The sequence below is a fragment of the Furipterus horrens genome, unplaced genomic scaffold (genome assembly GCF_987537825.1).
Source record: "Furipterus horrens unplaced genomic scaffold, mFurHor1.1.pri manual_scaffold_15, whole genome shotgun sequence".
NCBI lineage: Eukaryota > Metazoa > Chordata > Mammalia > Chiroptera > Furipteridae > Furipterus > Furipterus horrens.
The window spans coordinates 19,158,695-19,182,882 of NW_028327185.1; the positions used below are offsets into that span (position 1 = coordinate 19,158,695).

The following is a 24,188-nucleotide window of genomic DNA, read 5'->3' on the forward strand; positions in this document are numbered from 1 at the left end:
ACAGCCTTTCCTCCCAGCCTCCGGGTACACCACCCTGTGTCTAGATTCTAACTGTGAACAGGACTGGCTTCCATCTAAGAAGCTACTGGGCCCACGGGAATGAGGGGATGTGGCTAAAGTCGATTTCAAACCCCAGAGGGTCCTATGACAGTGGCCAGAGCTCTGGCTCCAGTGAAAACACCCTGTTCTACACATATACACACATACACATGCATACACACATGCACACACAAGCACTCATACACGAGTGCACCCACATTGCATGTGCATGCACACACGTCATGCATGCGCACGTACACATAACATGAGCACCACACAGGTTAACTGCTGACAGGCACGCTCCATTGTGCAAGGTAAGGAGGCCATACCTGAAACCTGTGACTGAGAATAAACAGCCATGGCTGGTTCACCAGAATGGTGGAAACTCCCCCGAAACAACAGAACAAAACTAGTGAAAAGACACCTCTCACCCAAGTCTCTTACAAACCTTGTGAACACAGTCAAAATGTAACATCAAGCCCTGGTCCTCCCGTGGCGCATTGGAGAGCCGGCACATCCTCTCTACACAGAGCAAGGGACAGACTCCAGCGCCCAGGCCCTAAAATCCCAGGCTCCCAGAACAAGGTTGTGCCTCCGCAGCCTTTAGGTCCCTCTCCGTCCCTGGGGTGGAGCAGGCTGGCCCTCGGGCGTCTGCACTGTGGCAGCTCAGTGCCGCGAGCTGGCGTGCAGATGCAGCGCTCAGACAGACAGACCACCCCGCACACCTCTCCTGGGTTCCCTGGGACAGGAAGAAAGCTGCCTGCTCCGTTCCCAAGGCCAGGAGCTTTATTATTATTGATTAAATTTTTGTAATTTAAATCAAGGGACAGAAAACACAGTCTCAGCATTGCTTTCAAAATAAAGCCCCTGCTCTGTATTCTCCCAAGCCAACCTACATGCTCTAAGTACTCAGTCTCCCGGACTTCCCGTGAAGCAAACCTGGTATGTGAGCAAACATACGTGTCGGGTGAGAGAACGAGGGATGGGGACAGTTGGCCTTGAGAACAACATACTCTTTCTACCAAAGATGCCATATTGTAAGATGACGAGTTGTCAAAATTGATCTAAATTATTTTTACAAAGCCAATGTATATTGTTTTATGCACTTACCTGTTATATAAATTAGCACAGTCTTAATTAAAAATGGGATTTTGTAAGTTGAGAGAAGAACTGATATAAAGTAACAAAACTTTCCAAGTTCTGCTAAACAATTACTTTCTTTATAATTCTCCATTGCACAGAGTCTTCCTGCTCAAAACATCTTACCGATTTAAAGAATGAAATAGCTGATCTCAGTACCTGTTAAATCTCCCACTGCAAAAATGCCATGTCCTGTACAGAGCAGATCTATCAGCGACAAATTCCAAGAAAGCATAACTGACAATATACCCTTTAAATACTCTAATAGTAGTAAAAACTATTAACAACAGTAACACAAGATTGGCCCACCCCTCTCTGGGCAGATTGACTGGTAGTAAAGTGAACAAAACCAGCATTACCTACAATAAACTCTCAAAGCCCCGGACAGGTTAGTGGGGACTTTTAAGGATCCGTTAGAATCTGTTACGTTAAAAAAGCTACCCAATCTCTTTTAGAAATGAACAGAAATATTTTCTGCATGTAATATGGGAATTAGATACCACTAAGTTATGGAAAGTTAAAATTGCCATGTTCTACACCATTGAGACGCATAGCAAAGCAAACAAACACAGTTTCAAAAGGAGAAACACATGAACTACAAAGAGGACACAACGCATCAACTGGTTTGCCTAAAAGCAGAACCCAACACTCCAAGTGAACTCCTTGACATCAGATTGTAAATTGGTGTTCACGGAAAGTACCTAAAACGCTTTATTTTTAAAAATTGCCTGGCTTAGCTTCCGGTCCTGTTCTGCCACATAGGCATCCCAAACACCTGCTTCATTTTGCAAGGAGACAGCTGCTTGTAGCTGCCATCACATCTCTCGGGGCCTTGAGGACTTCAGGATTCAGGCTGGGGGAAATGGGCCACCTGGGGACTTCTCCACAGCAGCCAGAGGGGACAAGGCACCTCGTCTGCAGGCACCTGCTCTAAGTACAGGAACATGGTTTAAAGCGAGAACCAGCGTGTCCCAGAAACGCCAAGGGACAGAGAACTAGCACGTGGGTAGCAGGTTCTCCTCATGGACACTCCCGTGATGTGACAATGAAGGCTGTCCTTCTCATCAATATTTGAACTGGTTGGCTCTCCCTCCATGAAAACATGTTTCCTCAGCTGTTTCGTGGCATTTCCTATGTCCTGCACACTTGACCATCAACGATCATGGTAAAACTATTCTGTGAATCACACAATCTTAGAATTCAACTGCTCTCATCTAGGGTTTTGGTTTGGTTCACATGTTTCTAATACATCAGCCTTCATTCTTGAGACAGAAAGATCTGGACAACATTCATTCGGAGTGTTAGGGAGCCTGCTTCCTTTGACTAATAATGTGCAGTGTTAAGCTGTTAGACCAATGACAAGTTCACCATTTTCACAACAGAATTCCAGCCGAGTGAGTATCAAACAGTCCACCTGGATACTGCAGCTAGTATTACTGGGTCAACCAAGCGATGCCTCACGGTCCCTCAAAAACAAGCAAAAGAATTTTCCTTGGGAAATTCTAGAAATATAAAGCACCTCTATCTTTAGATTTTAAAACAAGTACAAACAAATCCACTAATTTAAAATAAGTTGCATGCACTTGAACACCCACCGCCCAGTTTCCCCTACAAGTCATCCTGCATGTGAAATTTAGGGGACCCCTTTCCATTTCCTGGGCCACCATCCCAAGCCTGTCTGTCCATCGTTCATTCTCTCCTGCACAATGTCGAGAGACATACAGCTCAGCTCCAGGCCACCGTCAGTCTGCTGTCAGCAGCCTGTCCACTTCCTCCTGCCAGAATCACCTTCCTGGAGTCCAGCTCTGGGTACGTCTCCTCCCCTGGAAAACCTTCCCGGCCCCTGGTCGCCTGCTCAATCACACACACACACCTGCGCCTACCATTCCGGGTCCGACGAGCTCTAACTCAATACACTTAGTTTTTTTAAAAAAACTCTCCACCTCCCTATGTGTGTCCTGTCCTTGTAAAGAAGCAAGTCACAGTCTAGAAGAGCCAACTGCTCTTATCTCCCTCCTGGAATTCTACCCAAGTCTCAAGGCCCAGTGACAATGCCACCTCCTTCAGGAGACTTGTCCTGCCAGATTTCTTCTTTCCCAAAGTACTCTCTGCATCTGTACCTCTCCCAGATTCTGTACCACATTCTGCCTTGCAAAGGTCATTGTGCCCCAGGCCTCACTGTCCCTGTGGGCTGGGGACTGGGCCTGAGTCAGCTTCAGCCTTCCCACTGCATGCGGTTCACCTCCACCTGTGAGCCTGATGCCCACAGCAGACGAGAACAAATATTAGTTCAGGAAAAAGAGCAAATGTGTGTTTTTTAAACCCTGGAAAAACAATCCCACTGACCCCTAAGCATCACAAGTTAGACGTGCTCTCGCTCGCTGGGACATACCAAACCTTGGTAAAAGCCACGCAAGGCACAACTCAGCAGGTGTACCACACAGTAAAGGCATCATGTGTCTTAACTCATAAAAAGGAGTATTTGGGAAAACCAGGGAGAACATGCTTCAAGGCACGAGAAGCCAATGATCTTAAGAGGAAGGTGGATGGGAAGACACCACGGCACCGAGAAGCAGGGACCTGGACGTTAGTCCCCCACACACGCACCCCTTGCTCATCGAGCTTGAGCAGCTGCTCCGGGACCTTGGGCGAGCCGGCCGCCTGGCGCAGGCACGCGATGCTCAGCTCGGGGATGACGTATTCCAGGACCTCCTTGAGAGGCAGGCCCCGCGCGGTGCCGTGCCGCGCGGTGGAGGGGATGGCGTCTTCCAGAACTGCTCCTCTCAGTGTGGTAAGCTGCAGGGGCAGAAGGGGAGAGTTTGGTTAATAGTCACAGAGGCGGGAAGGGCGGTGAGCCTCTCTTCCGAGTGGGCAGCGAGGCGGGGCTGACTGGCGGGGTCAGACTGGTGCCATGCTGCTGTGGGAGCCAGACGTTCCTACAGCTCTGGGACCTGAGGCTGGGCCTCGCCATCACCACTGTCCTCCCAGATGCCCCTTTTCTTTCCTGTTTCCCCATTTCTCTACATCTTATTCTTTCCTTCCGTTCCTTTCTCTTCTGTCTACCTTACTGTGCTGACAATCCCTGAAGCTGAATGGGGAGAGCCAGTGACACCCACGGCAGGTGACTCAGCGCTGAGCAGACTGTCACTGAAGTCTGCCTCATGATTTGGGATATGTCTTCAAACATGTCATGACGGCAGGGAACGCTATGGTGACACATGCCTCGGCTCTCATGGGGCGAGAGAAGCAACCCCAGCCCTGCGTATCCAGGGCCTGTTCCAGTCCCTCCTCTGACTCTGAGGGAGAGAGGCTAGCAGCTGTGGTGGCTTGGTGACAGGCACGCCTGGCATCTGCAGTGCGCCCGGTGACACACTGTCCACGCAACCTTCTGCAGCGCTGGGACATTGTTGTCCTGCACTGGCTCCTATGGGGCCACGGCCACATGTGGCCACTGAATACTTGACCTGTGACTAGCAGGACTGAGGAACTAACTTTTAAACTTCACTTACTTACTTTGAATTTAAACAGCCACATGTGGCCAGTGGCTACTGAAATGGATAGCGTGGGTCTCTGATTTAAGAGCTGTGACTTTAAGAGAGGGGCTTTCTCTCGTATCCGTCCAGCCAGAGCCCAGATCTACAGAGTACCCTCAACCAGGCAGGACGCACAGAAGGGCGCAGGCTCGTGAGCACTGCCGGTGTTGGGCAGAGGGCTCCGTCTTCTCTGTCTGGTCTGCCAGTCGATTGTTCTGGAATGCTTGCCAAGTATAGTCCCCTCTAATTAAAAAGAGTCAAGAGAAAAAAACCCAAAGTGCAGGCCAGATCTAATTCTTCATATAATAAATCACCATCTCTACCCACGCGGCTACTCCTGTCGTGCCATTTGGATAACAATCTCACTCATCACTCAGCGCAAGACAAGCAAGAAACCAGCCTGGGTGCTGGTGGAGTGAAGCGGGGGTAGACGGGGCTACTATACTGTCAAAAACACGAGGCAAACTCCCCCACTGTGGACCAGCTGATACTCTGCATGAGAGTTCAAATTCGTTTTTAAATTCAGACATGAACTGCAGAGTTCATGTGCATCCTCTCAGCCCCGAAAACCATGCGCCCTTATCCTTTCTATCTGTGCAGGTGGCAGTGACAACATTGCCTTTGATTTCCATGGCAGGTTTTCAAATTTTTTATTTGGAACAAAAAGGGGTAGCCCTTGCAATAATCTGACATGTTGTGATAATTAACATTAAAAGATAAACACAATCTGAAACGACCTAAAGTGTAACGTCCAAGGCTCAGTCCAGGACAGTGACCACAGGGCAGCCCATTACCTCGCTCGTCCTGAAAGCCACCCGGTAGTTGTACTGCGACCCTTCTTTCTCCTTGGCGTCTTCCACCTTCTCCCTCCGGATGCTGACGGCCACAGGACCGAGGTTCTCGTCTATCCCAAAGTAGTTCTGGTGCTCTGCAAGGGAGTGGAGCAGGGGTGTCAAGGAGAGGGGCCGCGAGCAGGATGGGCATCTCAGCTTGTGCACTGAATCTGAAGAAATAACCAAGGGCCCTGGGCACACAACACCCCCAAATCCTCTGTGCTTTTCCACGTCCTTTTCCACTACTCCTTCCTCTGGTTCCGCTTTCACCAGGTCCTGAGCAGCAGGACCTTGCCCTACTGCCCGCCCTGAGGCTGAGACTTCGGGATTATGGGAAGAGCATCCTGGGAGACAGTGTGTTGCCATCTCGGAAACTGTCAAAGAGAAACCTAGTTACATGAAGAACTGCTGTTGAACTCTTCCTCCCGCTGGGAGGTCACCTTCTGTGACTGAGTAAGGGCACCGTAGGTGACCTAACCAGCCACTCAGACCAGCCAGATCAATCTGGGCGACCAGTGGGTGGCAAATATCACCCTTACATTACAATGTCACTAAAGCACCTAACAGTTTAAAGCAAAATTTTAGCCACAGAGAAAAAATACAAGAAGGTCATTAAGTGGCTGAGATCAAACTGTATGAGAATGTTGTAACCTGGTTCGCTATGTTGCCAGGTAAGTGGTCTCTCACAGAACATCACAAGTCACACAACCTCATGCACGATGCATCTGTGCAGCCCTCCTGCCATCCACACAGGAGCCCCGAGGACACTCTTCCTAAGAGGCGGTCGCAAGTCCCTCATTGGTACTTCGTAAGTTCCATGCCAGGCACTGTTTCCACATGGGGACACTGTCCAGAAGGAATCCCCACTCCTGACACTGATGTTCTAGCCTGACTCTGGCAAGGACAGGAAGCTCATTACTTTGTGAGCGACCACTCTGGACGGTGGGAACTGTGCTAATAAGAGTGAAAACGATTCACTCAACCCAACTTGTTCAGTGTTGTCTTCTGAAAGGACCCCAGTGTAATCACTCTGATGTGGTGTGGCCCACACAGAGGGTGCAATTTCCCACTCAGGTACCCACACAGCTGACCTATTGTTGGCAGCTGTCAGCCACACCCACCACCCACCCAGACGTGGGAAGCAAACCCCTGGTGGTGTTCGTTCATTTCTTAAGGACCAGCCGCCAGGTCAATCCTCTGAGGTGCATGCATATAACATCATTTTTTATCACTGTAGATCCAAAACCACTTACACCTTTTGAATGTCACCTAACTGGTTTTGGCCAATCTTTCCTGACTCATCGTTTTCAGTTAAGAAGAAACACAATATATCAAACATTTATAAGCTTGAAGAAAACCACAGATATTCCAAAGACACTGGGCTATGTGAACATTTTCTGCCACAATAATTCCTGAAGGAATAATAAATGTCACCAGAAAACAGAAAACAGGGTGAATTTGACAGAGGAAAAGAGCACCTACATGCCTGAGAGCAAACTTCACCCAAAGCCACTAACGGACGCTAGTCCTGAAAGGCAGGTGGCTCACTGCATCACTCCCTGCCACCAGGTGAGGTTCGGGCCGACAAGACTTCCCTGAGAGCCGGTCAGGGCTCAAGCAGCAAGTCAATATGCAGGGGCTGAGCAATGGATTACTGAGCATGACTTTGGCGCCCATCCCACAGGTCAACTGTGTACTACTGACAGCAGCCAGGCTAACTGGTCGACCGCAAAAAACTCCAGTGAAGCTAAATGTACCAAAACCCCCTAGGATTGCTGCTAACCCAGAAGCAGTTATTTGTGGCTGTAATCCAGAGTTAAAAAATATTCAGTGGAAACAGAGACTAAAAGTTAATTGTCTATGTCCGACTACCGGGTACATTATCATTTTATTATTTCTCCAAGTTGGCACAGTAACCACAGCCATGAAGATTATACTAGATCTGTGGAAACTGCACCTTTAAACTTAAAACTAATCAGTTTAGAACTTTCCTAGTTGCAGTTAGTAGCTGCCCTGACAAGAGCTTCATTTTTTACCTTCACGATTTATTTTGCAGAAGCCAGACGCACTAAGGAAAACATGCAGAGTGCACTGAGGCTCAGCCAGTCACCAGGCAAAGCTGCCTCCTTAGAAGCCACTTCAAGGAGTCGGCTGCAAAAATGTTCAGGTATTTGATAAGCCCTGTGACATAAATCAAAAAAGCTGCCAACTATTTTAAAGAAGAGTGAACAAATAAACAAAACCCCTTTTGATGATAAAATGGAGAGCCGACATAAGTGAATCACATCATTAATTTTAATACCTGACAACTAAAAATCTTAATGTGTAGGCCACTTGCTTCTCCTCCTAAATCTCCTGACTCACAGGCATTTGGCCCTCCGCCTGGCCCATCCTTCACTTTTCTTCATTTGACCTTCTTATCGCCGAACACTCAATTCGGATACCATTTCCACCAAGCTACTCCCCCTCACTGAACCTCAGTGAACCATCTGCCCCACAGCAGGCGGGGCTGAGTCCTTCCACTTGGGATGCCCCATGGCCTAGTATTCCAGTATCTAATACATGACAGGTACTTAATAAATTGTTCCTGAGTTACTGAAGTAAAGTAGGCTCCCTTTACTCAAAAGTAAAAGTCTTAGAGCAAAATAAGGACAAGGAGACAAAACATTTCACTCTGGAAAATGGACAAGATGGGGTGAGGGGCCTTGGGGCCCAGAAATGCCGCAGGCATTGCCCTCAGTGACAGGGACAATGTTCTTCCTTGAAATATTTATAAAAATGCAATCATATACACCTGTTAGAAGTCACACATGGTCTTAGTTTCCTAACGCTGCTATAACAGATGACTACAAACCTGGGACTTAAGATAATACCCATTTACTGTCTAACACTACGGAGGCTGGAAGTCCAGAGCCAGTTCAATGGGCCAAAATCACGGTGCCAGCCAGACTCCACTTCCTTGGGAGGCTCCAGGGCAAAATCTGTTCCCTTGCCTTCAGCTTGTAGGGCTACTGCCATTCACTCCCTTGGCTCACGGAGCCCCTTTCCGTCCTCAAAGCCAAAACCTAGGCCTTGCTTCAGGGGTCACATTTCATGCTTTTACGTCCAATCTCCCTCTGCCCACCTCTTGCCTGGACACTTATGGTTGCATTTTGGTCCCACCCAGAAAACCCAGCATAATCTCCCCATCTCAAGATCCTTAACTCAAATCACATCTGCCAAGTTGGTTTTGCTACATAAAGTAACACACGCGGGTTCCAGGGATCAGTACCGAGACCCTTGGGGGCCAGTACTCAGCCTATCACACTTCATTCATTCACCCATTCACTTATTCATTCATTCATTCAACTACTAAGCATATGGCATATGTTTCAGCCATGTGCCAGAGAGTGACAAACGCTGGGGATATAACATCAAACAAGACACAGTGCCTGCTTCAAAAAATTTTAGTCCTGTAGGGGACACAGTACAGGAAAAAGACAAGAACCACACATGCTAAGTCCTGTGATAGAAATAAGTGCGAGGCAGCATGCAAGGACTGCAATTATCCACTATCGAATCAAAAATCTGGAAGAAAAATGCCCCGTAGCAGCCACAGCAATGCCACACAGCCCACAGCCTCCACTTTAACACAGAAACATACATGCACAGCTTTAAAGCAGCAGGCTCTTCTGCGTGGCTCAGGAAACAGCAGCCCCTGCTCATCCTTCCTCTTTCTTCATTCTGTTCCCACAAAACGTTCCCCCGAGTTCTTCTACACACTGAACATTCTACCCAGGACCGCGGCACGTTGCCCCAGTTAATTTGGGGGTTAGTGGCTCTTGGTGATGTTGGGAGCTCTCTGTAGGGATTATTCACTTCTTTCTGTAGATTTAGTTCCAGGTACTTGACAGTTCATGATAATGTAAATGGTACCTTTTGAGAACTGATCCTTTTGTCGTTAGGACTCTTTATCTGTAATGATCCATCTTGCTTTAAAGCCTACTTCACGTAAGGTTCAGGCAGACTCAACTTTTTCTTGGGGAACCGCAGCTGTCAGTAACGGCAGGTCTATTTCCTTTGAGCGGGTCGGTGTCCCCAGGGATTGTTCTTTCATTCCCCGTCTGGAGGTATTTAGCCCAGATACGGGAACATGGCATCTAGTCCTGGGTAAATGGGTGTTCTGCTCCTGCACTGAGCTGTGCTGCTGTTCAGCATCTCCTGAACACATCTGCAGGTGTCCACCCGGGTGGGAGACAGGGAGCACACTGGCTGGAAGGGACAGGGAGAGGATCGGCCTTCTCGAACATTGAGCCATCCCCTTTTTTCACCCCAGCCTTTCTTCAGAGGTCCCTGGGTCCCTGACATGGACTGCCCAGCTGTTGATGCCTGTCCCCACCTCACAGCACCACCAGCACTGGGTGGGTGGCATTCTCCCGTCCGCAACACCATCTTGCTCTGCACCCGCCTTGGTCACCTTGCCTCCAGCTGCCTCTGCCCAGTTCTCTCTGCCTTTGTGGCTTTTACCCCTCTTTTTACTCATTATCATTTTGCATCATATTCTGGAAGGTGGAGAGATAACCCGTGTCTGCAACTTGCCACATCTGACTAGCAGTCCCAGACTCACTGACTCTTAAATATCTGTAACACCAATACGCCTGATTATCGGTTTGTGAATCTGGGCTTCGCTACGTCTCATCTGCTTCACCTTGGGTAAGTTACACAAGCTTTCTTAACCTCAGCATCCCACCCCACCCCCAAATATAATATACATGATATAGTCATCATCATTAACCCGAGAGAGGCATTATAGTTGAAAGGAGGCATGTTACTCACAAAAAACTAAATCAATAGCAAAAAGGAGTGTTTGTAAAATAAACATCACTACAGAGCATTATGATATGGAGCCTGACAGTCTAACACAGACCGAACCTCAGCCTGAAGGACTGTCCCCCGTTCAACCTCAAAACACTGAGCTATAATCATCTAGAGCTTACATCAGATGCATGGTTGTCTTTTTAAGAAAGCAGTGGCAAATATGACATTTCACTAAGTACCTTAGCCCTGGCTGGTTTGGCTCAGTGGATTGAGCGTCGGCCTGCGAGCTAAGTGTCGCTGGTTCGATCTTCCAGTCAGGGCACATCAGAGAAGGAAAACTCTGACTCCAAAAAACCTCCGCTGCCTTGCGGCATACCTCTTCAGGGGAAAGGCTAAGGGAGTAAACCCCGACAGAAAATCCGGAGCCGGAGTCCCTAAGGCGGTTTGACGTTGTAGTCAACACCGGCAACTCCTGCGGCGCACCTGAAGCCAAGCTGTATTGACTCCGTCTTTCCCTTGGACCCTTCAGCTGCGAAGAGAGGGGGGGTCTGCTGCATGGGCAACAGCAGACCCTCCATATCACCCTGCCCAGGCTCTGTAGCTTCAGCTTCACTGGAGAGGACACTCCAGTGTCATCGCAAGATGTCGATTCAACACGGGAGGAGACAGATACCGTGTCACTCCCGAGTCGGACTGCACAACCATTCTCGGCGGTGCAGATAGACTCTTAAGAAGCTACACCATCGTCTCTCGAGACGGACGGCTGCCGACGACCGACGACTAAGTACCTCCCATCAGGAACTATAATTTTTAAGAAACTGAAGAACCCAAAATTTGTACATTATCTTTTCACTGAAGACGCCAGGTAAATTAGTGAAAAATGTTTTCCTTTATGCCCACCCCTCCAACGCAGCCCCACACTCACCTGTAAGTTTCTCACTGTCTCACAGACACACACGTGTGGATGGAGTGTCTGAGACTTACAAGCGTCATGCCTTTGGACCTGCTAGCTCTGTGGCCTCATAGGTTTTCTTAGGGACCCTTCCATGCTTCCCATCTCCCTATGGAAAGCAGCAGGTTACCTGGATGTGTTTCTGAAGGAACCACAGTCTCTGCTGCGTAAGGTAACCTGCCTTCTAGCTTTCACAAACGTACAAACAGGGGATGCCCCCATCCCAGAGCCTCCAGCAGGGGGCCAAGTGAACTTTTCCAAGTGGCACACCAGGTCCCCTCCAGGACCAACCAGTCTGCCCACTGCATTGGAGAGTTGTCTGTCCGGCATTGACCCCCCTCCCCCACCGGAACCTGTTGTTACCCAAGTCCATGATTTCCATAAAACCGCTTCAAGGACGAATCAAGTAAAAATTCTTCCTTGGCACAATGAAAGCTGCGGAAAAACTAAATGACAATCCTCCCATCATGCAAATACAAGACGGCAAAGGGAGAAGTCTTGGTTAAAGGGGCTGCGGCGCAGGAAATGAGATGAGCTTCCGTGCTGCATCTGGCTGTGCAGTACAGAAAGAAAACAACTTCACTGGGAAGGGGAAAAGGCTCCATGGGACCGTGGCCCACAGGCAGGCTCCCGGGCCTGAAATAAGACGGAAGGCAGATTGATCAGGTTCAGCAGCAATGAACTGAAGAGGTGAGGCTCCACCTCTGCAGGGCCTCCTGGGGGCAGGTGTGCAAAGGGAGGCCCCTACACACGGCTCTGCTTCTTGTCATCGCTGTCATTCCTCACGGGTGTGAGCACGGTGGGCACAGAGCACCATCAGGTCCCCCAAAGCCAGACTGTGCACCTGCACCCCAGAGGCCTCGGCTTAGTTAGCGTGCACAGCAGAAGCTTTCTGGCTAGTTTTCCATAAAATGTAGTTTGAACTTTGTTCTGTCAATAGCAAGTGGATCATTTCATTGTCAGCGCCAGGCCTGTCTGGGTTCCACCTCCTCCGGCTCCAGGTGCTGCTCTCTAAACTCTCGCCTGAAATGTACCTCCTTTGGCCTTTCCTTCCCAGCAACAGTGTGTCTGTGTTCAAACTGCACCCCTGTCATGGCTCTCCAGGAGTCAACAAAGGAAAAGTGACCGACGACAATGAGCGCATCACTAAAACACCAGGACAGACCTCTGCAGGTGGCAACACTGAGTCAGTCAGCACGTGACCCCCAGAAACATCAAACTCCGTGCTGATGGTTCACTGATTAAAGTACCGAAGTGACCACAGTGGGGAAAATGATGCATTTTTGCCACGCGAAGACTCCTTGGGCCAACTTTAACCAAAATATTAACGAAGTTTTAAAAACTTCGCATTACAGTGAGAATAAGCATATTAAACACACCTTCCGTAACTTCACTCATCCCCGCCCTGCCTACAAGGGAGCTACGGTTACTATGGTTACTATGCGCACCTTACAGATGCTGGGAGGTGAAATGGCTGCTCAAGGCGACAGTCCGGTGTGGCAGGGTGAGGACACACACCTGAGCGGTTGCCTCTAGAACGCTCATGGAAAGCAACGCAGGGGCGATGAGATTCAAGTAAAGGTTTAAATTATAATACGCAATTGATGAACAGTAAGAGGAACAAAACTAAAAGATAAGACAACAGATCTGTCCTGAATATACAGACTGTACCTTCAAAGACACAATTTTAAGAAACACTTGAATAAAAAGTGAAAGTCTGGAGAAGGAAGGCAACTAACTATCAAAGGCTTCCTTCAATAACCCCTCAATTTCAGTGTTCTTGGCCGGAAGAGGGGAGCAGAGCAAGATACCAGGAGAGCAAGAAAGGTCCCTGCAGAAAAGCTGGGCGGTGGCATGACTAAGGGGGTAGCTGTCCAGCGTTCACCTCATTTCTTCAGTGGGACAAATAGTGAAACCAATGTGGGATCTCATAAGCACAAGGGAGGTAGCGTTTGCCAAGTTTCTGGGTGCCCCGAGTAAGCTGACTCCCAACTTACTCTCCCAGTAGCAAAACGCAAGGAAGTTTTCTCGGTTCACTGCCTGCCACACTGAACTGTACCAGAATATCAGTGTCGATTCTTCTTCCTCGGGAAGTGGCAGAGCTTTGGTTCCTGGAGCCTACAGTCCTGTACTAGCTCCTGAAATGCTTTTGGGGGGGGGGGGGGCAGGGACCATGACTCCCTTCGCGGCGGACAGGCCAGAGAGCCAGCAGTGGGGGTTTCCCACCTCCGGCCACACGGAGCGGATACGACAAACACCCGCCAGGCTGGATGTCACGTGCAGCTGGGCAGAGCCCCCCTTCTAAGGGCCCCCGGACTTCAATGGGAGCTCTGTCTGTGGAGGCGAGACTGGCCAAGCAGAGGGGTTAAGACTGAGGCAATCATGTCTGCGGAGGGAGGAATTTGCATCTTAGAATAGTACTATTGTTAGCTGGTACTCAGTTCACCCGTGTGAATTTAATAGTGTCCAACGCCCTATTAATTTTCTTCAGTCACTGTATAAAACCAGAAGAAAAACCAAAGAAGCCACCAGGCATGAAATTGAAAGCACCGCGGCCACGCATGCTCAGCAGCGGGGTCACTGGCTATGGAAGGTGCCCCCGCTCACAGCTGTCCCACGAGTGAAACTGAAGTGAACGTGATTGGCCCGGGGTGCCCTTCACAGACACCGCTCCCCGGGGCCCAGGCTGCCACATGGTTCACTCTCCTTCTGTCTCTTCATCTTCTCACCATTAAAACAAAGCACTGCCCTTCGGATGCTGGCCCGTGGTGTGGACAACGTTTCTTGAGAGAGCCAAGTGAGAGAGCAAATTCTTACGCATTTATTTCAGAACCACTTGGGGACCAGAGGCTGCAAGCTCTGTGACAGGCTCACTGTTCTGAGTCCCTCAGAGGAGGGATTCTCATCACGATCCCATTCTGTACATGGTTAACTGAGGCACAAAGAAGTCCTGGGACTTGCCCCTAACTGAGCTCGGATGTGCACCCAGGAGCCCCACTTCAGAGCAGTCTGTGCGTGTTACCCAAAGGGAGGCTGCCTCTCCTGCCAGTCACAGGCCTCCAGCCACAATGAGGACAGTGGACACTCCTGCCCACTGGTGGCAAGACAGCCCCCTGGCCACACAGCAGCAAGCTGGTATCAAGAAAGGTGAGAGGGCTGCCGCACAATCTCTGGAAGAACCCTTCCTTTGTCCTTGTTCATTTAGCAGATGTATGTACAAACGGTACTCTTTAGTCGAAATACTAATAACACGATTGCCATTGGAGAAAGGGTGAGTTTACACAGAACTAAGTAAGATGGTACTTAAAAAAAAAAAAGTTAAACTTGAAGATTTCTACAACAAAGAGGCTCTGCCAAGATGTCCTGGAGGTGCAGTGGCTCCTACAGAGGGTCTCACTCTTGGGAGGTACCAGTGATGGTGCCGGGCCTGAGCACAGACCAGGAAGGGCCCCAAGCCCTGGCTGGCACTGGGGTCAGAAGTGGACCCTGGAAAGGCCAGTCTTGTACCCTACACTGTGGTGTGGCTAAGGCGTCTCCTGTGTGAGACCCGGTCCACTCTGGAAAGTTTCGATCTTCCCCCAAAGAATTCCAACCTGCTTGGATCCTAGAAATCGTGTGACAGTAAGATAGGAAGATCGATGCTGGCACATTCTTTTGGCAGGAAACCGAGAAGAAAGAAAAGCCACAGGAGCATGGAGGAGCCATACACACAGGACCCCTGAGGCAGCAGGCAGAGGGGAGGGAACTGGGGAAGCAAGACCGTCTTTTCCCTGCACGCTCCACAGCCCACCGGTAAAACCAATTCAGCTCCTCTACAAGGGATTCTAAGAGGTTCCTGTTTCTGTTCTTGGACTTGTTAATAGAAAAGCCCAAGAAAAAATGGGTTAGGCATTCAGGCCTTCTTCAGAGAGGCCCGCGAACACTGGGGAACCCGAGAACCAAGGTTGTCCCAGGCAGTGTCTCGCAGCCCCCACCTCCCCCTGCAGGTACCTGGGGAAACGCTAAGGGAATACCTTCGTGCATGTCCATGAAGAGAAGACAAAGTAAACTCCGAAGCTTAACCATTCCCCTGCTCCTTAAGGAAAGCGTGAGAAGAATACTCAGGACAGGACAGGACGTGTACAGGAAGGACAGTGTGAGACTGACATTTCATCAATTTTATTCTCTTTGAACACAGCGGAGCCAGCTGCTCACAGGAACCCAGTGGCAGTCTAATAAAGTAACATGAAAACCTGCTTTGCTACTTTAAAGATTCTCGTTTTAAATAATCACGACAATTTCAACATTAAAATCTTCTTAAAACTATTTTTAATTGTTGATTTATAGAAAAAGCTGCAAAGACAGGCAAGTTTCTCCCTACGCTTCACTCAGTTTCCTAGTTGCTAACATCATACATTACTTTGCACATCTGTTCAATCAATAAACCAGTCCTGACACACTATCATTAACCGAAGTCCATCCTTTATTCGGATTTTCTTAGTTTTTCCCTCACGTCCTGCTTCCCTCCCAGGATTACATCAGGACAGCACATGACATTCAGTCCTCACGTCTCCTTAGACTCCTCCATAGTGTGCCAGGGTCTCAGACTCCTCTTGTTTTGACAACCTTGACTGTTTTGAGGACAGACCAGGGATTTAAATGCCCCTCAGCTGGGATTTGTCTGATGTGCTTTCCTAATCAGACTGGGGCTCTGGGCTTGGAGAGGAGGACCACAAAGAGGCCATTTCCATCATATCAAGGGTCCAGATTACCCATGTGACTGAGAGCTGTTGCCGCTGACCTTGCCCACCTGCCCAGGGCAGTGCTGGCAGACTTTCCACTGTGGTTACTGCCCCCCTTTCCAGACGCCAGCCTTCAGAGGTGAGTCACTACGCACTGCCCACATTCTACTAGAGAAGGGGGAGGCTATGACTTACATTTTTATAATTTTCCACACTTTTTGAAGTTAAAATATTTTTATAATAATTCACTTTTCAAGTAAAGATTCGTCAGTTAAAATGAACGGTCACTAATCTATTCAACGCGAGTAATTTCTCAGGTGTCCTGTATCCAAGGGGGTAAGAAATGTACGTCCCTCTATCACTGCCCCTTGTCACGTCGGCAGGTTTCTCCCTCTTCTGCCCAGACCACGGTTGGCGAGTGCCTGGCACCCCCCGAGCCCCCCGGGCGCATCATGATCATTGATCATTAATGGCTCTCAAGACACCGATGTGCTCCACACATGACATGGGAGATGACCACGCAGGCAGACAAGCTGCAAAGCAGGAGCCGCAGGAGGCTGCATTCCCATAACGCTGTCTGCATCAGGAAAAGCCTCCAAGGATCAAGAGGAAGCTGTTCATGCTGGTTCTCTCATGGGGGAGGGGAATTTTATTTTTTTATTTTTTTGCTCTCTAACCTCTTTTCCGATAATGATCGTATAACACCAATATGCCATTTAAAAATTATAAGCAAAAAAGGTCTATTGTCCATTTCAGTATTTTGCCCCCCCCTTCAGGGAGACATGTGTTCTCCTGCCGGCAGAGCGGCTCTTGTGAAACCATGCTCCCAAAGGCGCGCAGGAATTAGCCCCTGTTCACGTCACCCAAGTCACCAAAGAGGCATACCTCTACTCTTCCCTCCGGCTGGACCTCGCTTAACCCAGGATTATTTACTTTGCCTTCTGGAGCTCTTCCTGTCTGTGTGACCTGAACTAAGGCGCAGAACAGTTTTGAACTCCTGAGAAAGTCACTACTTCCTAAAAAGTACATGACGCTGTCACCCTCGGAAGCCACAGCATCTCTTAGCTGTCCTGTGAAGTTCCGGCTCCGGCCATGCTGGGGACAGCCCGCCGCTGGCCCACAGCTCTCAGTGGCTCGGAGTGCTAAGGAGTTCTGAAAGGCTAGGCCCGCTGCTGTGCGCAGTGGACACCACAGCCTCGTACGGCAGGGCCCCTGCCTAGGGCGAGGCCCTCGCACGCCTGGCTCCCAGACGGGAAGCTCAGAGAAGGACGCGCAGTTTCGCCTGGAGTCCCATCAGGGAAACAGCAGCACGGTGCAGAGTGCCCACCGCCCTCCCAGGCCCGGCCGGCCTCAGCGAGGAGCACCATGCTCTCTACAAGTCGCTTCACTGAAGGCCACCAGTGAACCTGCCTGGACAAGTGACGCTGCCATGTGGTTTCTGTGGCGAACCACACCCCTGCTCACGTCCTTTGTGTCATTGGAACACACCTGGCCATGAAGAACAGCGATGTCATTTTAACTACCCTGTAAAGAGGAACCGGGTTATAATGGCTCCGTACTTTATGCATTTCCCAGCAAATGGAAGCCATTTAATGCTCTTGAAAATGAAGTTCCACACAAAACAAAGGCATTCTGGAAGTATCAAAAGATTCCCTGATTGCCTCCTTCCAAAGAGAAAGACAGAGCAAAGGGAAAGTAGAAACGGAAAGAAAACGCTACCTGCACAAATACCCTACCTGTGCCCAACTGCCCAGGGCCTCTGCTTTGAAGCCACTGATGCTCCCGCAACCTGTGCTGTGTTTGCAAGTCAAGTGCTTGCGGCCAGGGTGTGAGTGGGTGCTGTCTCCTCTCCCACACCACAGGCTTCGGCCACCTGACCTCAGGGATCCGGGCTGCTGCCTCTGCCTTCAGTCCTTGTGGCTCTGCAGAGACCGTGAGCACAGTGGCAGGTGCTTCTGAAGCCAATTTCATTTTGAAGGCCCACAGGCCCACAGGGGAAGAGCTAAATATAGGAGAAAGCGGGCACAGTTCACGCTGCAGGGGGAGAGCAGAGGGGCGGGGCTGTGTGCGGCTGCTTCTGCCTCTTCCTGGCCGCCCCACCCTCCCCAGATCCCATGAGCGGGCACCACAGCACCTTCCCCAGCACAGGATCAAAGGACTCTGCTGGCTAAGTGACCTCAGGGGTCACTGCCGCACGCCCTCACTGTGCAGGCCTTGGGAAAAGTCTAGGAGCCAGCTGTCTGCCTTGCGCCCAGACCCACAGAGCGCGCCAGTGCCCCTGACCGGCGACACCACATGTGTGCATCCTCCCACAATTCACCCACAGGGCGTCTGTTCTCAGGCTCTAAGGAGGAGCCTCTGTTATGTCATATTCAAACCTCACGTGTTTGATGATGTCGTTTCCATGCCTTGGAAAATCCTAAGTAGCAAATCAGAAAACGTGGAGTAAATAAACCACTCACAGACGATTCTCTGCAACTACCAGGAAGGGAACGAATAGAATCTAGCAGCCGACCTACAGTCATCTCATGGGACAGACCCTGAGGACATCAATGGATCAAACGGCGGTGACCCTGGGTGCCGTACACACCCCTTTTCCATCCCATACGTGCTTAGTGCACACATCACACACGAAGACAAGCAAGAGAGCAGGAAGGAGATGCTGGCACCGAGTATTTGTATAAAGAGGCAGGCACACATACACACGCATCTACAGTGTTTAAGTTCTGATATGTTAAAGGGTAGATCACAAACTACGAAGCTCAGCCAGCCAGAGATCTCGGGGCATAATAACCCTAAGGGACTGTTTTATTGCTAGCACTGACAGGCATGGCCTCATCAATTTAAAAAACAAAAACAAAAGCAAACCCTCAACTGGGAGGCCAATGTCTCTCCGTGATCCCCCTTTCCAAAAATAACTAACTCCCACCCAGAGACCACGCGTGAGCAGTGTTTTACCCTGCGCTGTCCCCTGGGGGAACAGTCCCGTGGGCCACGTATCACTGCCCAGCACAGACTGAAGGAGGGGCCCAGGTTCTTGGAGCACACTGGCTGGAAGGACAGAATGCACGTGGCAATACTGATACACCAGAAGCCAGGGCTGAGGTGGGGGATGCAGGGGACTCACGAGTGGGGAACCGAGACCTGCTGATAAAATTACTTCAGTCCCATTCTGTCATCAGTTATGAGAAGAGGAAAACAACTCAAACCACAATGCAAGCACCAGTTCATTCAGCTATATGCCCATCCAACATCAGAATCATTCCGCTGACTTACATGATTTCATATTATGATGATGATGGGTGACTGGTTAAATCTGAGTTGATGCAAAACGGAGGGAAAACTATTCATTCAGTAATTGCATTTATCTGAAAAACAAAATGCTTTTAAGCCTGTAATCCATGGGGCAAAGCATGAGGTGGATGGCATGACCTCCTGAGGTCGGAGTTATACCCCAACCTAACCCCCCCAAAAGACACAACTGCAGTCAAAGGTTGCACACAGCCTTGGAAAGGTAGGAACCAATACTCGGTAAATTCAAAGTGCAGGCATCTTGCAAGCATCTCTATGCGTACCAGGAGAGCTTCCTGGTGAGGGCACAGGAGGAGGAGAGGTGCTGAGGCAGGGGATCACACCAGCCACCAGGTGCTCCACGGTGACACCTGGGACCAGGGGAGGACTAAGCACAGAAACATATAGCCGTGGAAAGAACACTGTCCTGTGAGGAAGGGGCAAAGGACGCAGGATGCGCCTCCAAAAAGGCAATGGAAGCTGCCCTGAGCTGCGTGTTTGGCTGGGTCTCGAACAGAATGCGTTCTCCTCACCCCAGGACGACTGAGGACACTTGTTCAAAAGATTTAAACTGTGATACATTGTGAGGCTTTAACTCTATGACTTCTGAGAAATGCAGCCTTCAAGCCTGAAAATACAAATAAAACTAAATGTAATGTATTTTACAAATGATTAAAAAATTTCTCAAATCACACCAAATACTAAAGGAAAACTATATCTGTCTATCACACTAATTATGCATTCTTTCCACCAAGATTCATTTAACACTAACACATACAAAAAAGCAGGAGAAGTGATGAAGACACACAATTGAAAAGACAGAGCAAAGGTGTAGGAAAAGGTACAGGAAAGACTAGAGGGAAAAACCCACAGAACTGCCCACTGTAAACAGTGAAGAGATTACCCAGAGGAATTAGCTAGGACCAGAGTTAACCAGCGTAACCCTACATCCCGTCTGACACTGGGTGACGCTCACAAACTGGCCGAGAGAAAGAAAGGAAGAAGGCATTTCCACACTGGGGATTATAAACCAGCAAAGGAAGGAAACTGGGGGTTTCTAAAGAAGGAAACAGTCTCAAGTGATGGAGGGGCCACGGCAGAGCACCAGCCCCTGGACGGTGGCCTTGGGGGGGACGAGGAGGGCGCTGTGTCACCAAGCAGCGCTTACACTGGCCCTCGAGGTCACGCTGGGACCCAGGCAGGCGCACAGGTGGGGCTTCCTTACCTTTCCCGAAGAAGAACTTGCGGTAGTAGTAGGCCCCCAGGTCGATGTGCTCGATGATGTAGCGCTTCACTTTCTCCCTGTGGACCGGCTGGCTCTCCCGGGGCACTTCCAAGACAGACACGCCTGCGTTCGTGCAGTGAGAGCTGAGAGATGACTCAAAGGAACAACTCTCCCCGGAGCTGAAAGATGACGAATTGGCCCTCGACAGGGCGATCCTCCTGTCCCCTTCCCCTCCTATCTCATTTCTGAAGTAAGGGCAACTCAGGACGAGGTCATTACTTTTCCCGTCCCCCTCATCGGCGTCCAGGTTCTCCTTGGAGTTGAGGTCCTCCTTGCTCCCCAGGGGGGACTCACAGTTGCCCGTCTGGCCCGCGGGCATCTGAGTCTGGGATGCTGCAGAGGCCCCAGTGGTCATGTTCTTCCTCTTCCCCACGTTAGCCCTCGTAGCCATGGCTTCGTTGATATTGAACAAGATGCTCTGGACGTCATAATGTGCAAAACACCGCTGATAATTCCAAGGGCGAATGCCCCGCTCGAGACGACCATCTTCCAGATCAGACGTGAACCTGAATGTCTCATGTTCGCTTTTAACAGTTCGCAGCTTGCGGAAGAGGGATGTTTCCACCGACTCCGACTTGAGCCTCCGTTTGAAAGGCTTGTCCCGGTCTCTCCCCATGAGGAAGGCGCTGTCCACGTAATCTAATCCTGAGATGCGGACAAACTCTCCTCGAGAAATCTGTGCTGCTGCGTGAAGGCTGGGTGAGATGGCAGGGTCGCAGGAGAAAAACTCTGGGAACCCAAAAGGGGCCATCACCTTGTGGTCATAATTCTCTACTCGGTACCCTCTGAGCATTGCAAGAAAGTTCTCACCCGACAGGCCCTGCCGGTCAATGGAGGACGTGCTCCCATATTCCCGGTGCAGTGCGGCCCCCGTGTTGGGGTTCACGGCATTTTGGTCTAAGACGTCCTCAGTGTCAATGTCGCTGATGGTGACGTCGCTATTGCTTCTCTGTCTTATGGGGTGAAGTCCTCTTTGAGGAGAGTGAACAAAGATGTCTCCGAGAGTGTATTTTGCCTCCTCAAAGTCGAGATCGAGCTGCTCCTCCTGCTGACCGTCGCTCTGGTCATTTTGCCCATTGTGCATAATGGACGTCACACTGTCGTAACTGGTCTGAGACCGGCTTTCCCACAACCCCTTGCAGGTCAGCTCCTTGGAGCAGTCCTTTTTAGGAGGCCACTCAGACACCCTGGCTCTCACACCCATCTTGGGCACAGCTGGGGTACCATTAGCCGGAACACCACTCTCACTGGCATTTGAGGCATTTAAAGAAGTGGCGGGTCCCATGCCACCATTAATGGCTTTAAATTTTCGAGCAAAATAATCATTGGACTGCATGATTCTGGGAGGGTCCTTGAACTTTGAAGAGGCCCTGCTGAGCTTGTGCTTCTCCTCTTGCGACTGCCTCGGGTCACTCATGTCTGCCAAGGTTAGGAGCTCCACGTCTCAGCAGCAAGGCTCCCGTAAATCCAGTTACATTGTCATTTACAACACAATATTAAATGAAAATATAAAGCCTTCTTCGATAGTTGTATTTTCTCTCGTTAACCAAAAACAACATCTTCAGAGTATGGTTCCTCCAAAACCAACTTGCCTCTCAGTTGTAATGATTCTGCACACCTCCGTCCTTTTCAAAAGTATTCCTTAAGACATCTGGCCAAGAGTACTTCCTTCACCTGAATTTAAAAGAAGAAAATAGCCATTAACAGTAATTATAGCTCAAGTTCAACACATTCCACATATGGTTTCTGACCTGTCCTTCTCCCCTCCTCCTGCCCACTTCTGATTCCCCCAACATCATGAAGTTTCACGTCTCTGCACCGCTGCTCCTCCTGCAGGAACGCCCTCCTCACCGCTCCCCTCGGCTGGCTGGAATTCACAACGCACGGTCCAGGACCCTCTCCCAGAGCCTCGCCCAGCACGCGTGTCTGCCACCCTCAGCCCACCTCTGAACAGAGCACTTCCTCTGTGTCCCACGGCCCCTTGTCTAAATTTGTCGTTTACCCAGCAGTCTCCTCCACTATTGACTTCGAGCCCCACTAAGCCGGGAACTATGCCTTCGTCTCTGTATCACGTTATCTACTGACGTGGCCTGGCGTAAACTAGGAAGTCACGCAACATTTCAATTAGTTAGTTTAAGAGTAACACAATAGGCGTGCAATTGCTTGAGAATTACCATATTTTCTTTTTACACAGATAAACTCAAAATGTCCATCAGCAAAATGGTCAATATCAGGTGTTAACAAATGAGTCTTCAGAATGTGTTCTTGTAATAAACTCACAGAGGTCTCCATAAAGTGAGCAGGGGTCCTTAAGAATTTGGTGTCTGAATGAGCACAGTGCACAGCACACTGTGCCTCTCGCCACTTGCCAAACGTGCAGGGTCAAACAGGGGTAGAGTTTAAATACCACAGTTTACCTCTGAGGTTGGCACCAACTCTCCTGGTTAATTACAAATAATTCTTTCAATTTATTCTATATTTAATGAGACAAAAGTATTTTCCACTATATGTTTTCCCAGCTCACGGCAGTCTGGGAATCTTACTTGTTGGCACAAGAATGAAAGAACAGCTCTACTCCTGAAAAGAAAAATGGTAATAAAAGTCTAATATAGCTGATCTCCCTCAGTAGTCACCAAATCATAAATAATAACTGCAGTTCAGTTAGAAAATGTTAAAATTCCAACCAGCTAAACCGTGTAAGAACTCCTTCCAGTGGCCTCTTGAGGCTGTGAGAGGAACACGAGGTGGTCTCTCAGGAGAGCAGGGAGTGTCTTCTGGTGGCAGCTTGCTCCCCCCTGCCGGAAACACATCAGTCCGGACATGACCGCATACTACCCGTTCCCAGGGCAGCTTTGTAACTGAGGGAACACGATGGTATTTTAGGGCGTGGCAAACAAAGAGGGTACCGCAATCAGCTGTTCCCGTGCACAGAACAGACCAGAGTCTGACTGTGGCTCTCAGCAAGAGAAGCGACGCCTGTGTCACGCCTGTTACACGGAGAATGACTGTGCAGAAAAGGACCACAGGTGATTCTGCATTACAGTTAGTGCCTATACAATTGAGGCCCCTATCAAATCGTTTCCTGGAGACTGAGAAATGACAACTAATATGAATACAATTCTTACCCAACGTCTCTCTGCTGAAATGGTATCTGACTTGCGGCACTAGGCTCCTACATAACCCGGAAGTTCTACGGATCACTGCTGCTTACACAACACTCAACAAAAGCTGGACGCATAAGGATGACTTCTAACGGTTAGCAGACAGCTATGTGAATTCTCAATTCGCACTAATAAGATACTCATTTTCAGTTACATACTATTAATTTGTAAGTATCCTGTTATAGGAAGAAGACCCATGCCAAACTACTGAACTGTGTGACTTCTAGAAATAGAATCAGGAACTAAGTCCTTGAAGAAATTAGAGAAGAACAACACAATGCGCCAAAAGAAACCAGGAGAGAAGAAACCAGGGGAGAAGGAATGAGTGAGAAAGTGGGAAGTAATGGAATGGAGAGGTTTGGGCGGGGAGAAAAGTAGAAGGAGCAGGCAGACCCAAAAGGTGGTTTTTTAAAAAAGAGTAAAACAAAAACAAAAA

At 49.4% G+C, this 24,188-nt stretch overlaps 1 protein-coding gene across 1 annotated transcript in view; it reads right to left on the reverse strand.

The window, feature by feature from the left end:
* The window catches only part of SIPA1L2 (signal induced proliferation associated 1 like 2), a 182,693-nt gene that overhangs the window by 74,095 nt on the left and 84,410 nt on the right, over positions 1-24,188 (reverse strand). The window contains exons 3-5 of the mRNA XM_090263474.1: positions 20,532-22,265; positions 5,507-5,640; positions 3,787-3,975 (exon numbers count right to left, since the gene is read on the reverse strand). Of these exons, the coding sequence (XP_090119600.1) occupies positions 3,787-3,975; positions 5,507-5,640; positions 20,532-22,008 (1,800 nt within the window). The 5' untranslated portion in view covers positions 22,009-22,265. The remainder of the gene's footprint in view (positions 1-3,786; positions 3,976-5,506; positions 5,641-20,531; positions 22,266-24,188) is intronic.